The 14154-nt window shown below is 50.5% G+C and overlaps 8 protein-coding genes across 8 annotated transcripts; 5 read left to right on the top strand and 3 right to left on the bottom strand.

Moving 5' to 3' along the window:
* Positions 1 to 150: 150 nt before the first annotated feature.
* BDZ99DRAFT_517932 (uncharacterized protein) lies at positions 151 to 1434 on the top strand (the record flags this gene model as incomplete). The annotated part of the gene is made up of 1 exon (XM_033725237.1): positions 151 to 1434. One exon carries the CDS (start codon positions 151 to 153, stop codon positions 1432 to 1434), a length of 1284 nt encoding a protein of 427 aa, XP_033579027.1.
* Positions 1435 to 4337: 2903 nt separating this feature from the next.
* Positions 4338 to 4935, top strand: BDZ99DRAFT_557691 (uncharacterized protein; the record flags this gene model as incomplete). The annotated part of the gene is made up of 1 exon (XM_033727208.1): positions 4338 to 4935. The coding sequence occupies exon 1, from the start codon at positions 4471 to 4473 to the stop codon at positions 4933 to 4935; it is 465 nt and encodes a 154-aa protein (XP_033579026.1). The 5' UTR covers positions 4338 to 4470.
* A 454-nt stretch (positions 4936 to 5389) lies between these two features.
* BDZ99DRAFT_460846 (uncharacterized protein) lies at positions 5390 to 5901 on the bottom strand. The gene has a single exon (XM_033719479.1). It carries the CDS (start codon positions 5639 to 5641, stop codon positions 5459 to 5461), a length of 183 nt encoding a protein of 60 aa, XP_033579025.1. The 5' UTR covers positions 5642 to 5901; the 3' UTR covers positions 5390 to 5458.
* A 215-nt stretch (positions 5902 to 6116) lies between these two features.
* On the top strand, positions 6117 to 6887 carry BDZ99DRAFT_460845 (uncharacterized protein). Its single transcript, XM_033719478.1, has 2 exons — positions 6117 to 6385; positions 6450 to 6887. The coding sequence occupies exon 2, from the start codon at positions 6487 to 6489 to the stop codon at positions 6820 to 6822; it is 336 nt and encodes a 111-aa protein (XP_033579024.1). The 5' UTR covers positions 6117 to 6385; positions 6450 to 6486; the 3' UTR covers positions 6823 to 6887.
* Positions 6888 to 7084: 197 nt separating this feature from the next.
* Positions 7085 to 7995, top strand: BDZ99DRAFT_557688 (uncharacterized protein; the record flags this gene model as incomplete). Its single annotated transcript, XM_033727207.1, has 1 exon — positions 7085 to 7995. The coding sequence occupies exon 1, from the start codon at positions 7348 to 7350 to the stop codon at positions 7993 to 7995; it is 648 nt and encodes a 215-aa protein (XP_033579023.1). The 5' UTR covers positions 7085 to 7347.
* A 458-nt stretch (positions 7996 to 8453) lies between these two features.
* BDZ99DRAFT_260352 (uncharacterized protein) lies at positions 8454 to 9419 on the bottom strand. Its single transcript, XM_033713786.1, has 2 exons — positions 9406 to 9419; positions 8454 to 9343 (listed from the first exon to the last, which is right to left on the bottom strand). Exon 2 carries the CDS (start codon positions 8980 to 8982, stop codon positions 8611 to 8613), a length of 372 nt encoding a protein of 123 aa, XP_033579022.1. The 5' UTR covers positions 8983 to 9343; positions 9406 to 9419; the 3' UTR covers positions 8454 to 8610.
* On the bottom strand, positions 9179 to 12230 carry BDZ99DRAFT_260360 (HET-domain-containing protein). Its single transcript, XM_033713787.1, has 2 exons — positions 9442 to 12230; positions 9179 to 9322 (listed from the first exon to the last, which is right to left on the bottom strand). Exons 1-2 carry the CDS (start codon positions 12017 to 12019, stop codon positions 9213 to 9215), a joined length of 2688 nt encoding a protein of 895 aa, XP_033579021.1. The 5' UTR covers positions 12020 to 12230; the 3' UTR covers positions 9179 to 9212.
* Positions 12231 to 13062: 832 nt separating this feature from the next.
* On the top strand, positions 13063 to 13488 carry BDZ99DRAFT_517925 (uncharacterized protein; the record flags this gene model as incomplete). Its single annotated transcript, XM_033725236.1, has 1 exon — positions 13063 to 13488. One exon carries the CDS (start codon positions 13063 to 13065, stop codon positions 13486 to 13488), a length of 426 nt encoding a protein of 141 aa, XP_033579020.1.
* Between the last annotated feature and the right edge of the window lie 666 nt (positions 13489 to 14154).

Genomic DNA, 14154 nt, shown 5'->3' with positions numbered 1-14154 from the left:
TTTCGTCGTCGCAGTTTCTCACAAAGTCCCACGACCGTCCTCTGTCGCAGCTCGGTTACATACTCAGCCCACGCAACCAGCCACTGAAGCCAACTTACTGCTTTTTAAGACACTCCAGCAACCTACATACCCATACTCAACGCACACACGATGACGTTCCCAAGCAGCTCCAAAAACGTGTCCTCTCATATCCCGCCGTCACTGGCCATGGTCCCGAACGACCTCCCCGACTTTGCGTCCAGGTTTCCGTGCGCAGACTACAAATCACACCCCAGAAACCTCCAACACAAAAATTGTTCAGGTAGACTTGACTCTTGGGACGTCTTAACGGATATGCCCTCTCCCAGCCAGAACAAACGGAAGAGCACCGCGAGCCCGCGGGAGTGCGCAACATTTCCCTCTCTCACATCCCCAAGAGCGAGAGCACCTACACCAGAACCCACCAAACGCCTCCGGTCTCCAAGCTACGAGTCATCTAACTCGCTGGAGGACGCACCAATTCCTTCTCTTATCCCCCGACGAGCAACACCATCGGTACCAGAACCCACTAAGCGCTTCCGAACTCGAAGCCCAGTGCGCTACGAGGAACGGGCATACTCGCGGGAGTACTCACCATCCTCTCTCGCGTGTTCATGTTTTCCCCTTACTTCTTCAAGAGTGGGAATAGATATACCAGTACCGACTCAACGTTCGCGTCCAGTGCGCTACGAGGAACGACCCTCTTCGCCGGAGTACCCACCATTTTCTCCCATTTCTCCAAGCCCAGCACCCCACGATGAACGAGCCTATTCGCTGGAGTACCCACCTTTTTCTCCCATGTCTTCCCCAAGCCCAGTACCCCGCGAAGAACTGGCCTATCCATGGGGCATTCCAGATATTGTTCCATCGATAGAGACATCGACGCTTCATTCGCAGAACTTTGAGCCACGCGGGGCGGGAGTGAGGACGTCGCCGATACAGGGTGGGAGTGCATGGTCGTCAATAGAGATTTCGGACACGGAGAGGTCGTCGCATACGCTTGAGGGAGACATCGTGCCGAGTCGGGAAGAAGCCAGCTACTCACCGTTCGACACTCGGGCTCCGCACGACGGGGCAGCGCACACTTTGGCTCCACGCGTACGTACTAGCACGGCCGAGAGGGTGGGTGGGGAAGAAGTAAGGGACTCGGAGGGGCTAGCTTATACTCCTGCAAAGCGCCAGGTGGAGGAAGATGATGCTGTTGAGGCCGGGGGAGTTGGCGACGCCGCGGCCTCCGAGCGCGGTGCTTTTCCCGCTTTCGTTGATGCAACATCGCGCGAGAAAGAGATGAGGAAGCCGATTGAAGAGAGCGACGGTCGGCTCGCTTTGTTACAGGCACTTATGGAGAATGAGAGGAAGGTTCGGGCGAAAGCGTGGGAGATGTATGAGGACGTGATGGGGGAGGGAGTACGTTAGAAGAGTATGAGAAATCTACAAGAATCAGGTTATTAGTTTGGACACATCTATATTTCACTGCTCAGGCTCTACTTTTGCCTGTATGATACCACTGTGGGGAGCGGCCTGACTAGCAGGTCATCGGTTAGTCAAAAGGTAACCTACTTTCCACGTCGTTGATCTTTACATCGTATTTGAAATCCTAAAACCTAGAAGTGGCACCCTAGGCCATGACAAGCATGGGTGCATATTCTTATGTCTTACTGCTGTACGGTGAGAGAGTTTTCGGACCACCTGAAACAGATAGTGGATGGTTGTGAGCAGGATCATGCTCTTTGGCCGATGATGGAAACTGTTACAAGGTATGCCCCAGGCACGGCTTTTTGAAGGAATAGTACTGTTAATAGTGGTTCGAATATAGAAGAGAAATTGAATAGTAGTGCAATGAATTGAGAGAAAGTTTGATGAGAATATAACGGATCGCAGGCGTAACTTAGAAGCTGTTCACTATCAAGCCTTTTGGAGCAATTTACTACGTCCAAACCTTCTTCAGTTGTGTCGTAATGCTTAGCAACGATGCAGCTGATCTATGAATATAGATCAAAAGATACGAAATATGTTCAGTTTTCTAGCGGACTACGACCGCTAGAGGTGCTTTAACTATGCCGAAGAGATGTAGAATGGAGATGAGTAGCCCCAAGGCGTGATTCGGAGACCTGAATGACTATCGCTTCGCCAATAAGGTAGCATATCTGAAGTCACTTCTACGCAGTTCGCGATTTGAATTAGGAGCTGCAAAGACTCGCCATTTTCTAGTCACTTAACATTGCCAGAAGTCCTTCAACTATGCAGAGGTACCTATTAAGGATGTTGAAGATCGCAGGGCGTAAAACGGGATCTGTTAATTACCACAGTTTTTCTAGTAGAGTAGCGCCATTAGAGGTTCTCCAAGGAGTTCAGAAAAGTCTAAAAGAGTATATTTCAAGCCGCAGCGTTGATTCAAGGCTTCTATACCTATACTACTTTCCTAGAAACCTAGCACGCCCAAGCACTTCTCAAATGGACAAGTCAAATCTACAGAAATCGTCTCTGAGAGCGTAGCTGGAATAAGAGGCTATGCCATATCATCGCTTTTCTGGTAACACGACACGTTCAAATATTCTTCAAGCATTTTCAAAAAGGTTAGGCCGGACGTCTCGAAGCGGAGGGTCCAAATTGATATCGCAGGGCTTACCATCTATTCGAGTACTACGACATTGCGAGTAGTGCCTGAAATGGCCAAGAAAGAACTAGGGAGCATGTCTTGAACATCAGCTCCGACATCAGAACCCCATTTATGCACGTCGCTTTCCCACCAACACGGCATTACGTAAGGGGGACCAGATTAGAAGCCAGATTCAGGTATGAAAGTATCAAAGGAGAGTACCTCACTAGATAATGAGTCCCTTCATGTGCCCGTGTCACGTGGTCACTTTACCGTGGTTGAATTCGACATCACTGTAAGCCAAACCACAAATTCAACTCATGATGTGCAACTTTGGTTCATTCCGGGCTCGCTCGTTCCTGATTCCTCCTTTTTTCATAGCTTTACCGTCATGAGATCCACAGACCAGGCTTAAAACATAGTAGTCGAGCCTTCGCGGCCTATGTCGTTACTGGCACTATCCAGTCTACCAAGTCTCATTCCACCCCTTCCTCTTTGCTACCACAAAAGTGTCATCACTGCTGCCATAAAAGTATTGTTTAAAGAGTATTTCGAGTGCGCCGAAGATCATGCCTGTAAAGAGGGGAATCGCGAGGACTTTTGCCCAAAAGATCATCTCGCGTTGTGCGCGTTCGCGGCGTTGAACTTGGTGTAGCTGTTCAGCTCGGCGTATGCGTTCTTCTTGATATAGGCGTCCGATATCGATTTGAGGCTCGCCGAAGTCTTCTGGGGCTGTTGGCATCTTGGGAGTTTTAGGGTGGTTCGTTTTGAGTGGTTGGCTGTGGACTGGCTCGGGCGTTGGATGTGGACGGCTAAGGTGTTGGAGATGGGTGTTGGAGATGAGAGAGACGGTGTGACGAGAGAAGCAGGCGGAACTTGCAGGGTATATATATTCTAACAACTCTAATGCATTTTGTGAAGTGTGACCGTATGACGACACTGTTTCCAGTGACCCAGGGCTACAGAGATGCAGTACCGGTAAGCAATGTAAGTACAATACCAATACTTTGAAACCTTTGAGGTACTCTGAACATGCATCTTCGTTACAATCATTCCAAATCGAACGAACAACTATGCGGTCGGAGGTATCCTAGCACATATGCTAGATCTAAGAAGTGTTGCGCTTCTCTCTCAATCAGATTATTGGAGTGGGCCGAAGTACTCTTGACAGTGGCAGGGAGTTCTAGATGGACTGATGTCCGGAAACCTTGAAAAAGACTTGAACAGATTTCTGTCTTTTCAGATGTGCGATAGACCGACAATGCTAAACTAAAAATCTGTTCACTTTCTGATAACATTGTCCGAGGCGGCTCAGAAATTTACAGACCGTTCAGAAATATGCCCTTACGTTTCTTCAAATCTTCAAAAACATGACGAGGAAGCTATGGCAGCCATAGGAAGATACCCGTCCAGGCCTTTTCGACCCGGTGTGCCATCTGGCTGGCATAACTCTGGCACGAGTTGGTGTACTCCCTTATCTGGTTCTTTGAGGCGGCTCAGCAAGCTTCCAACCATCCAGAAAGATGCACTCATATCCTTCTGGACGGTGCTGAGGTACCCATGGCAGTCCTAAGAGAGGGCACACCGCACTTTCCTAGCACTTGCCACTGTACCATGGTCAAGTGCGATTGCGTTACACGCATATCACTGGGCACGTGGCACCTTCATCACCTCTATTCGCCGCTAATTCATCTCTCTTTCTGGTCTAAACTTGTCTCTATCACCATCCATCTCACTCAGTCATCCGTTTTGTCCGGTTGAACATCGCTACCAAGCCGCCTTCCAGCCATACATACGTTTTGTCTAGTCGAGCACTACTATCTAGCCGCTCCCGAACCGTTTAGCCAAGCGAAATGGCCTCCGTCACTCTTACATACACGCTGCCCAACTTCATTCGACATTTCGTCCACTTTATCCGTTTCAACAGCCACTCCGAGCAAGCTACTACCGAAGCTGGAGTACCCCTGACAATATCGCTGTCCGCTACGCTGCCTCTTCCATTCGCAACATTCCGCGACGCAACTCTCAGCGCCTTTTCCTTCGATGGGATTACCTTTGATAGAGTCACATACCTCCTGTACACAGTTTTCGTTGCCACACCATGGTCCGCCACTCTCGGGTTCCATATCGGGACTATATTGGGCGAATATTTGGCCGAAAACCTCACCTACTTGCCGGCTTTGATACATGGAGCGCCTTCCTTTATCCTGTTCGCGGTCGGTGTAGATCTGCCGGGTGCGATTTGGTACTGGTATGCGAGGGTGATGTTGTGGTTCCTAGCGCCACATTTGCACGAGCCCATGCAATTGAATTTGTAGATGGATGAATGATGGAGGTACAGATAAAGACTTGAAGCCGCGCTGGAGGAGCAAGAGTGTTGGAAAAAGAGACAGCATCTTGAGCTGATTTGGAGTCTGGATCTAGTCAGCATGGGCACCTCTCCACAAATGAGCTGCATGACAAGAAGGAATTGAGGGAGAGTCGAAATTGTATTGAATGTGGTTGGATTTTGCCGTTTTCCTGGCACTGCTTGAGAAGCCTCAATGCGATCTGAAATGTGCAGCTCCGATGTAACGTTACGGACGGGTGTGAATCGGGTTCTGATGATTCGAAAGCCAATCACGGATCCACTTCCTTCACTGAGCCACCCCAGACAGTGGCATCCGGTATCATTAACGGTCGGTACCAATTTCATCAACCAGAGAGCATATGGGTCAGAGAATCATGCATTCTGTAACTTGTCCACGCTTCCCTTGTAACTTCCGAACATCCCTTCTTCCTCGACTCCATCACGTCCACTTACCTCAACGTTTTCGACTGCTTACCTCGACCAAACGAAGCTCAACACTTTCGACTACCAAACTCAGAACCTATCGCCACTTCCAGAACTCCAAAATGTCGCTCAGTCGCGCCACCAATGACCTCATCTCCGCCGGGCTCGCCTTCTCTTTCATCATCGGCGTTCCCGTCGCCATCCTCTTGTTCATCCTCATGGTCGTCATGATGGGCCGCATCCGTCGTCATGTTCGAAACAGACGATCACGGAACACCCAGGACGAATAGCGAGCACACGGGACAACGAAGAGACCCAGACATACGACAACGGAGCCAACACCATCGAGCTGCACAACGCCGGATTGGCAGCGCCGCCGCCTGTGGCATACATGCCATGATGCCATTGAATAAGAGTAAGTTCTCCAAGTAGGGGTGAAATGTGAACCAAACGCTGATTTTTGTAGCCGTCTTGCTGGGCAGTACCGCGAAGCTGCCACCTGCTGGATTATCGCTGAACGCATATATGTCGATATCTACGCTGAAACAAAGTGCTTGCTGGCTACGAGACGGAAAAGAGAAGATGTGTTGCTTGGATGTGATTGATGTGTGTACGCTAGCTCAGGTTAGCTTACTAGAATGTATGGTAACGAGAGAGATAGGGGGAATAGATTTTCGAATCGAAATGCGAATATCGCTAGGCTAATAACTTTACTGTTATAAAAATGACTTAAACTACTCACTGCTCCATTTTGATTGATTTACCCATTGCCATTGTGTGATGTGTGCTTCTTACACGAGAGCATGATTTTCAACCACGGTTCCGCCATACACAGTACCCAGAGGCTCAGAGCCGCCTGGAATCATGATCTTAATCACGATACTAATAGATCTCTGCGCTCTGATGCCACACAGGGCATATATACCTCGCATCTCTTCCCCCTCAAGACCTTTTCACACACACACTTTTCAACCTCTCGAGCAGCCAAAGCTAAACTACAGCCAAAGACTCAGCACTCTTGCAACACTCTTACAACACCTGCACAGCTCAAAGGCTTACCAGACCGAACCACCACTCACCCACACTAGCAACTAAAATGGCCATGGCGTCCTCCTACATCATGCCAGACTTCAACGACTCCGAACTTCCCCCGAACCACGAGGAAAGCCTCGCCGCCAACAAGTTCCTTTTCCTGTCTAATCCCTGGATGATCACCCTCTTTATCGGCATCCTCTTCGCCCTCATCGGCGCTATCGGCGCTGTTGCTCTCTGTATCCGCCGCCGCAGGATCCACAAACGTCTGAAGGATGAGGAGCGCTGGAGGGGTTATGAGCATGAGTCGGGATTCGTGACTATTCCGTTGAGGGGATTGGTGAAGCAGAAGAAGGAAAAGAAGGAGGAGAAGAGATGGTTGCCGACGTATCAGCTCTGAGGTCAGTGCTTTACATCCTTTAAGCATTAATATGGTGCTTAAATGGCTAGATACGATACAGGGCTCTGATGATCTGCTGTCTAAGCAAGATGCCGATACCAATGTGTTGGATAGCTGAGTGGGCAACGTCAATCTCTGGAAATTTGTGAGCAGTGGGTTTAGATATGTGGAAAAAGAAGTGGAAACGACAACTAGAACGAATGAATGAGGGGATGGAGAAAGGGAAGCAGAAATGTAGCAATAGAACTTAGTTTACTTGCCTTCGATTGGTTGCTTGCATCTTGGTTGCTCGAGACAGGCTCCTTGGTTCCTCAAAGGAGCGAAACGGGGTCCGCTCTCTTCCCACTGCGCTCTCGAAACTCACCGCCATTATCCCAACCAAGGCACCAACACCTCCCATACTGTCATCCCAGGCTTTTGAAATGCCTGCTTTGCCGCTCTCTTCCCCTCTCTGCTCCCCATGAATCATCTTCCTAAAGTTCAGCCATCTCTAAAAGCTAGCTGCTAGACTGCACTCCACTCGTCATGGCAAACGTCCCACTGCCATACTATTCTTCAGACATCATAGAGGACATCCATGTAACTTTCGATTGCCCTCCCGACTCCTCTCCAGAGTACTACCCCCAAAATACCTACTTCCCAGACACCACTAAGAACATCGACATTATTCTCGACTATCCTCCCGAATACGACAATTCAGAGTACTATCCTCCCCCACCAGACAGCTTACCAACACCCAGCCTTTCTTTCCCACCGCCAACGACATCTTTACCTCCACTTCCGCCTGCACCTTCACCCTCCATCCAGAACCCGTCGTGGGCAGCCACACATGGGGTATTACTTGCCGTCCTCGCGGCCGTCGGTGCGGTATTGCTTGCCATCGCTGTCGTGGGAATCATTTCTGGGGTTGTTGGAAGCGTACGATGCGTGAGGAGACGGAGGAGGGGCAGGGTACAGGGAGGACAGGCAGGGGAGACTGAAGAAGGAGATGGTGCTGCGCTCTCTATTGGGATGGAGGAACTGACTGCGGCACCGCAGTCTCTGCAGCGGCCGGAGGAGGCGCATGTGGGGGACGAGGATTCTGCGGAGGATGAGAGGGAGGAAGAGAGGGGCAGACAGCGAGAGCGTCCACCTCCGTATAGGGATTATAGAGAGCCCATTTTTAGGTATTGAGACTTGGCATTGGTGGAGAGGTGGAGTGGTAGTTGGTGGGAGAATATGATGTGCTGGGGATAGGGACGGGGTGCTGGGAGTGGTTATTCTTGGAGAAGTGTCGATGCGAGGCGAGGATTCAGCGATTTGAGGAAATAGAATGATAGCAAGGCATGGCTAGGTTCATCCTACGTTAGCTGTGTCCTCGAGACAACAGCTGCAGGTAAGGATGACAGGACTGATATACGAATGAGTGGAAATAGGAAAAATTTGAAGATGAGTCTTACCACCTGTCTGATTGGCTCTTGAAAATTTGAGGGGTGAGATATTATTCGTCGAGACTTTGTGCCCTCTAGAGAGGATCCATGATTCCTCATCCACAATCCATTACCCACTCTGACCCTCTCCCATGGATCGCAGCGATGGTTCTACCCCTCCCCCGCACCCACCACAGGCCCTATAAATTCATCCTATCTTCCTGCCTTCAATTTCACTTTCTTCCCAACCACGCCCACAACTCTCATCAACTCTCACATACTATCTCCAGCACAAACCTTTAAACCAACATACAAGGACATCAAAATGACTCCCGTATCCCACGTTCTCCCCGAAAACGTGGTCTCCCCTCCCTTGGCCTCAGTTAAGGCTCAGTTCTTGACTCTCACCGGCACCGTCGTCCCTTCCCCTTCCCCAACAGCTACTACCGCAGCAACGCAGAGCACTGCTTTCTCCGCTCCACCCCAATACCCACCCCCAACCGCAAACCAGTACGCCTGGCTTACCAACCCCGACGCCATCTGGGTCTATATCGTGGCCTTCTGCGTCCTCGCTTGCATTGCAAGCTGCATCATCGGCAGCATAGGCAGCCTTTGCCGCCGCAAAGCCAAGAAAAAACAGAATCAAAGAGGCAAGGATGAGGAGGAAGGATTTAGGAAGAAAGAGAGGGATGTGAAGAGGTCTCCAGATGATATACCGCTGGACGATGTGAAGACACCGGAGGAGGCGCATGTAAGGAGTGGGAATGCGGTGGAGAGGGTTAGATTGATGAGGGTCGCATTGGGGATAGAGAGGGAGAAACAGAAGGAAATACAGACAAGGAAAGAGGAGGGTGATTTGCGGGAGAGGGATGAGGACGAGAGGTTATATAATATGAGTAGGCTGCCGTTTTAGTCAACCTGAGAGGTATTAGGAGGTTGGGAGGAGTGCGGGCAGAGGGATTGGTGAGTGATGCCCATGTGTTATCTCGAGATGAGCGGAGAGGCTGGAAGGTTCTGGCAAGGCCATGGCGGTGAAACTTGATGTGAAGGTGTGTTGAAATTGCAGGAATTGGGTAGAAAATCGATTGTCCCTTGGGTAGATATAGTTGTCACTAAATTTGTCTATTAGTATTGTTTCAGAACCTATGGCTTGAATCCAGAATGGGAAGCCTACGCTACGCTAATTTGATCTCCTTCATGCCTGGCTTACACAGCTTCCAAGAGCGGAAGCTCATCTCTCCCACCGCCACGCGCTCGTAATGAGTCTCATGGTCCTCTACCCACATCACATGTGCCACCTTGTCCCAGTCCTGCGCTAGCCAGAGGTATTTGATTAGGCAAACATAGGCCAATTTCCAGATCAATAGAAGCAGGCAGACGCCGATGAGAAGAGCCGGTATAATCAATGCAGCTAGAACAGTAAACAATGCAAGCATGATTGCGTAGAGGAGAAATAGCACAAACGCGAGTCCTACGAATGGAGCGAGAAATATAACAGCAACTGGCGAAGAATACCGCTCCAAACGCGACCAAAGGGTCCGCGCCTCCGGCGACCCGGCGACCCATCTTGGTAAAAGCCGTCGGAAAAGGGTAGACGACCGCATTTCTGGCATAGCGAGGAAGTCTTGACGCGACGAAGACCGTTGCGCTAGGAAGGGGGTGAAGGTAGAGGAGAGTGTCTCTTTGTTCAGAATTGGACGACGAAAACTGGGAGGTGGAAACCCGGGATTGAGGAGGTGGAGGAAACGCCGACTTGTGCCAATGAGAATGCATTCGCAGACAAAAGTGTGAGAGGAGAGGGCCGCAGTGTGCCGCGTGCTGTGCATTACGCCGCAGGCCACTCCCTTTCTATTGATGATTGGAATCTGACCACGGGTTGTGATCTTTGCCAAGTCCAGATTCAGTGACGTTGATGCAGCCTTGAAAGTTAGCGTACAATCACGCGCTCCTGTAATACTAGCCGCATGAAAATCGGGTGGGTAATCTCGCCGCCATGCTTCCTCAGCCCGTCGCCATTGCTCGTCTTCGAAGGGCGCACCCAGATTCCGTCGCGCGAACTCGATTTCGAGACGAACCTCCCATGCCACCCGGGCGGAGAACGAGTCGCGAAGTCCCGGAGGTTGGAGGAAGCCCCAGTCATCGAAGTACAGTTTCAACGAGGCGTCCTGGTGCTCTATTATGACTGAACTGATGGTCGAACGATAACACTGGTATTTGGGGAAGATCATCTGATCAGTCCACCCAAACCACGACCAAGAGGGCCACTCTAGAATCCTGATTTCACTGACCTTGGCCATTCCGTGTTCGTAAGACCCATGGTGCCAGTTCAACGTGTTAGGCAAGTGCATGATCGATAGACCTGTAACACATGGAGTATTCCAGGTCTGTTCCTGCTGTTTCGCGATGCCCTGGAACGCAAGGCCACGATCGACTGGCATAGTACTTCGTCGAGTCGAAAAGTCTTCGATAAACATTTTCCAGCACGTGAGCCGGAATTGACGTTCTGGGGGGTTGTAAAAGTATCGTCCTGGGTGTATATCGAACGGATTGATCACTAATTCGCTGTTATATTCGCTGTCAATTCTGTCTTCACGGAACTCCGACTCTAGGCACTTGAAATAAATCTGTTTTTCGCTGAAATACAGTAACCGTCGAGAGAGCAGCTCTTCCTGAAAGGTCCAGGCACGGCGAGACCAGCGGAATGGGCCCTCGATATCCAGTTCCGCAACCCGTTGTTCAAGACGTGGTAGTATTGTGGTAAGACGTAGGCCTTGGATAGTTTCTACAGGGGCCTGTCGAGTGTCGTGGTACTGGCTAACCCCTGGAAGCTCACTGGAAGCAGATGTAGCTTCCAAGGCGACCAGAGTCAAAGTTGCGCATTTATAGATCTCGTTCATGATCCCGATCTGGAAGTCTCGAGACTCCACGTCGTCCTGACAGATACATAGCGCATCCACCCAGAGATACTTCTCGTCTAGATCGCGAGTGAAGTTGATTGCATCTTGTATGGTCCGAGGTATATGTTGCCAATATTGATCATAGAGGGAACTCTTCTGCGTCAACGACATGACGTTTTCTCTCAATAATCGCAGCTGCTGGGCATTGCCCCATACATAGCTAAGGGCAATATATCGAAGCGATTTCCCGTTCACTTGCTCAATGCACATGTCCTTTATGTTGATCACGTATTCGATCCCAGTATCGTAGCTCGGATCGTTCAATTCTCCGTCCAGACCTTTGCAGAGGGTATGATTTTGTGCACATCTCTTCAGCCAGGACTTGAGAAGTTGCCGGTCCGCACGTTCGGGTATGCACGGGCGTGGGAAGTTTTCTGCAGAAAAGCCTAATAAATCGGTGTCTTCCCCGAAAGGAAGAACTCGTAGGGCTTTGTTTACGTCTACTTGCAGACCGATGATCCGACGAGTTTGCCCTTTCATAGTCCGTGTCTGACCGCAGTCAACGACTCCAAGCCGCTGAATTGAAGAGGCCGAGTCCCCAGGTACACAGTACGCGAGTAGTCTGCACATAGCACAACTTGAACTGATAGCCGGGCCATTGGGCGGACGGAATCGAGCAACTTGCACTGAGTTTACGGAGTCCTGGCCATAGCTCTTATCCAAGGAAGGAGTCCAAAACCCGGTGACCCATCTACTGAGTGAAGCAACATCTTGGGACAGTAATTTCCAGATATCCAAGGTTGAGCAAACCGAGCAAAGAGGATGGTCGCTAGTGTCTCCGTTTGAGTCCCTTTCGGGTTTGGAGCTGACCGGATTCCCATTGATCTCCATACTATCGCATGTTTGGGTATGATTCTTGGCTGGATGGACACCTTGGGCTCGTGTGGGAACTACGAACAACTACGGCTCACGCCAGTGAGTTGCTTCCAAGGGGGAGACGCGCAAGGAGACACCGACGTACGCCCTTACGAGGAACGCGCCAAAGAGGCTCCAAAGACAATCAAGAAGTCTGATGGTGCTACATAGTAACGGTGCAACTTGCTGTCCTTGCGAGGTTGATATTGAATGCAGTATAGGTAGGAAGACGGCCGGAACTCTTAAGGATGACCGCGCTCAGCGGCAAAATAAGCGGGGCCAGCCACCACCCCAGCACCCCAGCACCCCCAGGCCCCCGTCCCTCAAAGGTATCTACCAATTATAGTCAAGTTTCATGGTCTTTCGTGCACCGAACACCTGTTCTTGACAACTCAAGTATGACAACTCAAATACGAAGACCAAAGCTCACGCACGGCACCCAACTGCATTGAAGTTCGAAGTGCCATTCAGGCATCTTTATTGAAGACCCGTTTTCGCGATTTTCACAATATCCAAAATGCAATTTCTCGATCTTTGTCACGCCGGAGCAAACTATGCCGGAATATTTGCGAACGACGAGGCTGTGAGGGTGTTGCCATACGTGAAGGACGGAGGAGTAGCTTGGGGCCAACTGGGCAGCGCTTTCTACACAATTCAACCTCTACTCTTCCTCTATCACAATCACCGTTCCTTGGGGCATCCCACATTTTATCGCACCACTGCCGCCAATGAAATCTGCTATCTTACAATGGAAGGAACGGGCAAAATTGAGTTATAACATTTGCATTTGGTGATGTGATTGTGAGTTGCAGTTATTGACGCCTGGCTAGATCGACGTTGTGGATCAGAACAGGCATTCTGGCATCAAGCAGTACCACGGTACCACTTCAAACTCATGCGCTGCCCACATATCCCTCTCTCGCTTTCTTCTTCTTCCTCACCAATCCACTTCCATTTCCCCCACGCCACTCACCTAACACCAAACACACCACCGCACTTACCCTCCCTCGAAGCCCACTATGCCAACCACCACAAGCCCCCTCCCCACCCCAACCTATCCCATCTACGGCACCAATGGGCCCCGAACAAGCTGGCATGACGGCCTCATCGCCATCATCGTCTTCTCCGCCTTGACCGGCGTTGTCCTATCCATAGCTTGTCTGAAATGCTACCTCCGGCGACGCCAAACAACCAAAACGAGACGAGAAGCTCAGGAGCGGCAGCAGGAGTTTGAGTATCTGCGTGGTGTCAGAAACGGGCTGCTAGTTGAGTTGGTCCAACCGCAAACACTTAGACGGCTGTTAGAGGTTGTCTTGAAAGAAGTCTTGGATGCAGGAACGAATAGGATCGAAAATCGTCTCGCTTGTTTCAGTGAGATTCCCGATCTGGTCGGTCGCGAGAAATCAGAATCGCTCGTCTGCTCCGCTAGATCGATATCAAATTAGCCTCATAGCAGTTAAATCCAGACGCGAGAATATAAGGTAATCGTGTCGAATTCGAGGACTTGCCTCTTAATTGGTTCCCGCTTCGCGGTTGGTTCGCTTTCGTAATCAGCCCAACATCCATGAATCTCCTCGAAGCCACAGCTACAAAATCATGGTTCCGCCCACCACTGACCACCTGAGATTTTTCCATTCTTCGCCCTTCCTCAATCTCCCTGTGTTCTCCAACCCTCGCACAACATACCCCCCATCTCCCACCGCTAGCTCAACATGACGCAAATAGCCCTGATCTACACCCAAGGCCCCGGCACCCTCCTCACCCGCCTCTTCTCTCCCCCATGGAGGAACCTACAACCATGAGGCATCAACAACGCCACCGGTGAATCAAGCAACACGGATAACGATGCTACACTACCCTCCAGGTCGCTCACCTACGACCCCGACACGACCCGCTTCAACTTCGAGAGCAACTTCGCCCTCCTCTGGTGGATAAGAGGCTTCGTCGTGATGCTGTTACTTCATTTTTGCGTTCTGAAGGCGCTATTGCTCTGCCCAAGCTACTGGAATGAAATCAAGATGCTCCCAGGACTGTTATTCCGAGGGTTGGTGGCCTTGTGGAAGAATGAGATAGGGCGGCGAGTACTGATAGTGTTGGGCGCGTTGGCGTAC

This window comes from Mytilinidion resinicola, assembly GCF_010093595.1.
Source record: "Mytilinidion resinicola strain CBS 304.34 unplaced genomic scaffold BDZ99scaffold_6, whole genome shotgun sequence".
Classification (NCBI taxonomy): domain Eukaryota; kingdom Fungi; phylum Ascomycota; class Dothideomycetes; order Mytilinidiales; family Mytilinidiaceae; genus Mytilinidion; species Mytilinidion resinicola.
This window is presented reverse-complemented; position numbering and strand designations above follow the sequence as displayed.

What these genes read in the sequence shown, in the direction of transcription:
- BDZ99DRAFT_260352 (XM_033713786.1), bottom strand. Translation starts at nt 8,982, where the DNA reads ATGCGCCTCCTCCGGTGTCTTCACATCGTCCAGCGGTATATCATCTGG.
- BDZ99DRAFT_260360 (XM_033713787.1), bottom strand. Translation starts at nt 12,019, where the DNA reads ATGGAGATCAATGGGAATCCGGTCAGCTCCAAACCCGAAAGGGACTCA. An exon ending in CTTCCGCTCTTGGAAGCTGT is followed by an intron (nt 9,323 to 9,441) that starts GTAAGCCAGGCA and finishes TATCTACCCAAG; the next exon opens with GGACAATCGATTTTCTACCC.
- BDZ99DRAFT_460846 (XM_033719479.1), bottom strand. Translation starts at nt 5,641, where the DNA reads ATGACGACGGATGCGGCCCATCATGACGACCATGAGGATGAACAAGAG.
- BDZ99DRAFT_460845 (XM_033719478.1), top strand. Translation starts at nt 6,487, where the DNA reads ATGGCCATGGCGTCCTCCTACATCATGCCAGACTTCAACGACTCCGAA.